At 40.8% G+C, this 2,570-nt stretch overlaps 1 protein-coding gene across 1 annotated transcript in view; it reads right to left on the reverse strand.

Annotated features, from left to right (window-relative positions):
* Positions 1-182: 182 nt before the first annotated feature.
* The window catches only part of LOC106867838 (hatching enzyme), a 13,197-nt gene continuing 10,809 nt past the window's right edge, over positions 183-2,570 (reverse strand). The window contains exon 5 of the mRNA XM_014912868.1: positions 183-495. Within this exon, the coding sequence (XP_014768354.1) occupies positions 183-495 (313 nt within the window). The remainder of the gene's footprint in view (positions 496-2,570) is intronic.

A 2,570-nucleotide genomic window follows, 5' to 3' on the forward strand; every position in this document is an offset into this window, starting at 1 on the left:
TATATATATATATATATGACATACCCAAGTGCCTTCGGTCAATCGGGCACTACCCGAGGACCCGGAGCTCTGAGGAGCCTGCAATCTACATGTTAACTCTACTGATATCAATGCTAAGGGGCCTGGTAAACAGTTATACCCGAAGGCCCTTAATACTTTCAGTCCGCCCCTGCAAGTAGCTGTTACTTACCATATCTTTTCTGAATTTCTTTTACATCATCAGAATGGAGTTTCAAGTTTGGTATGTAACCCGCATAGTACGGCTTCATCACTGACTCTTTGTTTCCCGAATGGGGTAGACCAAGGGCATGACCAAATTCATGCGTAGCTATGTAGAATAAATCAACTCCTTTTCCACCACCTATGGTCCATGCTTCGTCATCATCAAAGTGAGTATCACCGCCTATTGGGCGGGGAATGGGGAAAAAGGCGTGGGCTAAGACTCCAACTAAAAAATAAAAATTTATAACATTAAGTTTTAGCTTCACTGAATTCCTTTAAACATTTAAATACAAAAATGTATACTAATATGTATTGGCGCAGATGTGGCTGGGTGGTAAGAAGCTTGCTTACCAGCCACGTAGTTCCGGGTTCAGTCCCACTGCGTGGCGCCTTGGGCAAGTGTCTTCTACAATAGCTCCGGACTGAGCAAAGCCTTCTGAGTGGATCTGGTAGATGGAAACTGAAAAAAGGCCATCATATATATATGTGTGTGTGTCTTTGTGTTTGTCCCCTGATATTGGTGTGTTTACGTCCCCGTTACTTAACGGTTCGGCAAAACAGAACGATAGAATAAGTACTACGCAGAATAAGTCTTGGGGTCAATTTCTTCGACTAAAAGCCTTTTTAAGGCGATGTTCCAGCATGGCCTCGGTCAAATGACTGAAACGAGTGAAATAATAATCTGTTATGTTTTATTTGTTTCAGTCACTAGATTGCAGCCAAGCTGGAGCACTGCCGTGAAGGATTTTAGTCGAACAAATTGCTCATAGCACTTTTTAAAAGTCTAATACTAATTCTATCCCTCAGTTTTGTCAAACCGCTAGATCACGTGGACGTAAACAAACTGATACCGCTTGTCAAGCGACTGAAATGACAAACACTATTCATAAATGTAACAGAAAAACTGCCATGCGTCGAATATTGGTGGGAAACAGAATGTCTGACTATAGGAAGAAACATATTTAATTTGTTTTTCTACAAAATATACTTATCCACAAATTTAGGAATTCGTCTTATGTGATAATGCGTCTTATACATAGGTAAATATGGTATATACTTACTAATCCTTAATATAGATACACGTGTTGGCGGCTAAATGTATTCTAATAGTGCTGATATCTGACGATGTCTTTTCTTATACTAAGAATTGTAGCCTTTTGTACCTTAGGTGGAGTTATGTAAAAATCGGCTTTCGATACACATTTGGTTTCAGACTTAATTTTTAGTGCTGTACCAATAAATCGAAAGATTGTAGCTTTTCTTTTTCTTTTTATTGGTTGTTTCCCTTTCCATATGAAAGCGTGTGGCTTAATGGTTTAAGTGTTGCACTCCCGATCACTAGATCGTGGTTTCGATTCTCGAACCGGATGGTGCGTGACGTTTCTTGAGCAAAGCATTTCATTTCACGTTGCTCCAGCCGGCTCAAATGTAAGTAAGTAGTCTTGCAACGAAATCACATCCCGTTCAAAGAGGATGTTGTGATCTCGGCCACTTATACGCCATGAAAACCGGGTATCCAACCCTATGAGTCCGAAAACTCGGAACGGTAACATCCAATGAACTTACATTAAATTTTTCCCTCTTTTCCATAGTGATTAGTATAGTAAAGGCTCATTGCTCAGTGGTTAAAGCATCAGTCTCACAATGATGAGGTAGTGAGATCGATTCCCGGACTGGGCTCGGTGTTATATTATTAAGTAAGACAATTTATTTCACGTTGCTCCAGTTTACTCAGCTGTTGAAATGAGTTGTGACGTCACTGGCGCCAACCTGTATCATTCTTTGCCTTTACCTTTGATAACATCGGTGGCATGCACAAGAGAGACTGGTACGCATGAGTGACTGCTGGTCTTCCATAAACAACCTTGCCCGGACTTGTGCTTGACAGGGGAACTTTCTAGGTGCAATCCCATGGTCATTCATGACCAAAGGGTTCTTTAGACATATATATGGTGCTCATAAGTTTCGGGGCATGATGAAAACAGAAAGTGAAAGTATTATCCACATATCCGAGTCTAGCTTCTATTTTAAGGCTGTAACTGATTCATTTCAAAAGTATGTTTTCTTATATACATACATACATACATATTTTCTTTTTCTTCTTTTTCTTTTTACTTGTTTCAGTCATTTTGGCTGCGGTCATGCTGGGACACCGCCTTTAGTCGAGTAAATCGACCCCGGGACTTATTCTTTGTAAGCCTAGTACTTATTCTATCGGTCTCTTTTGCCGAACCGCTAAGTTACGGGGACGTAAACACACCACCATCGGTTGTCAAGCGATGTTGGGGGGACAAACACAGACACACAATCACACACACACACACACACACACACACACACACACACAC

This window comes from Octopus bimaculoides, chromosome 20 (genome assembly GCF_001194135.2).
Source record: "Octopus bimaculoides isolate UCB-OBI-ISO-001 chromosome 20, ASM119413v2, whole genome shotgun sequence".
Lineage (NCBI taxonomy): Eukaryota > Metazoa > Mollusca > Cephalopoda > Octopoda > Octopodidae > Octopus > Octopus bimaculoides.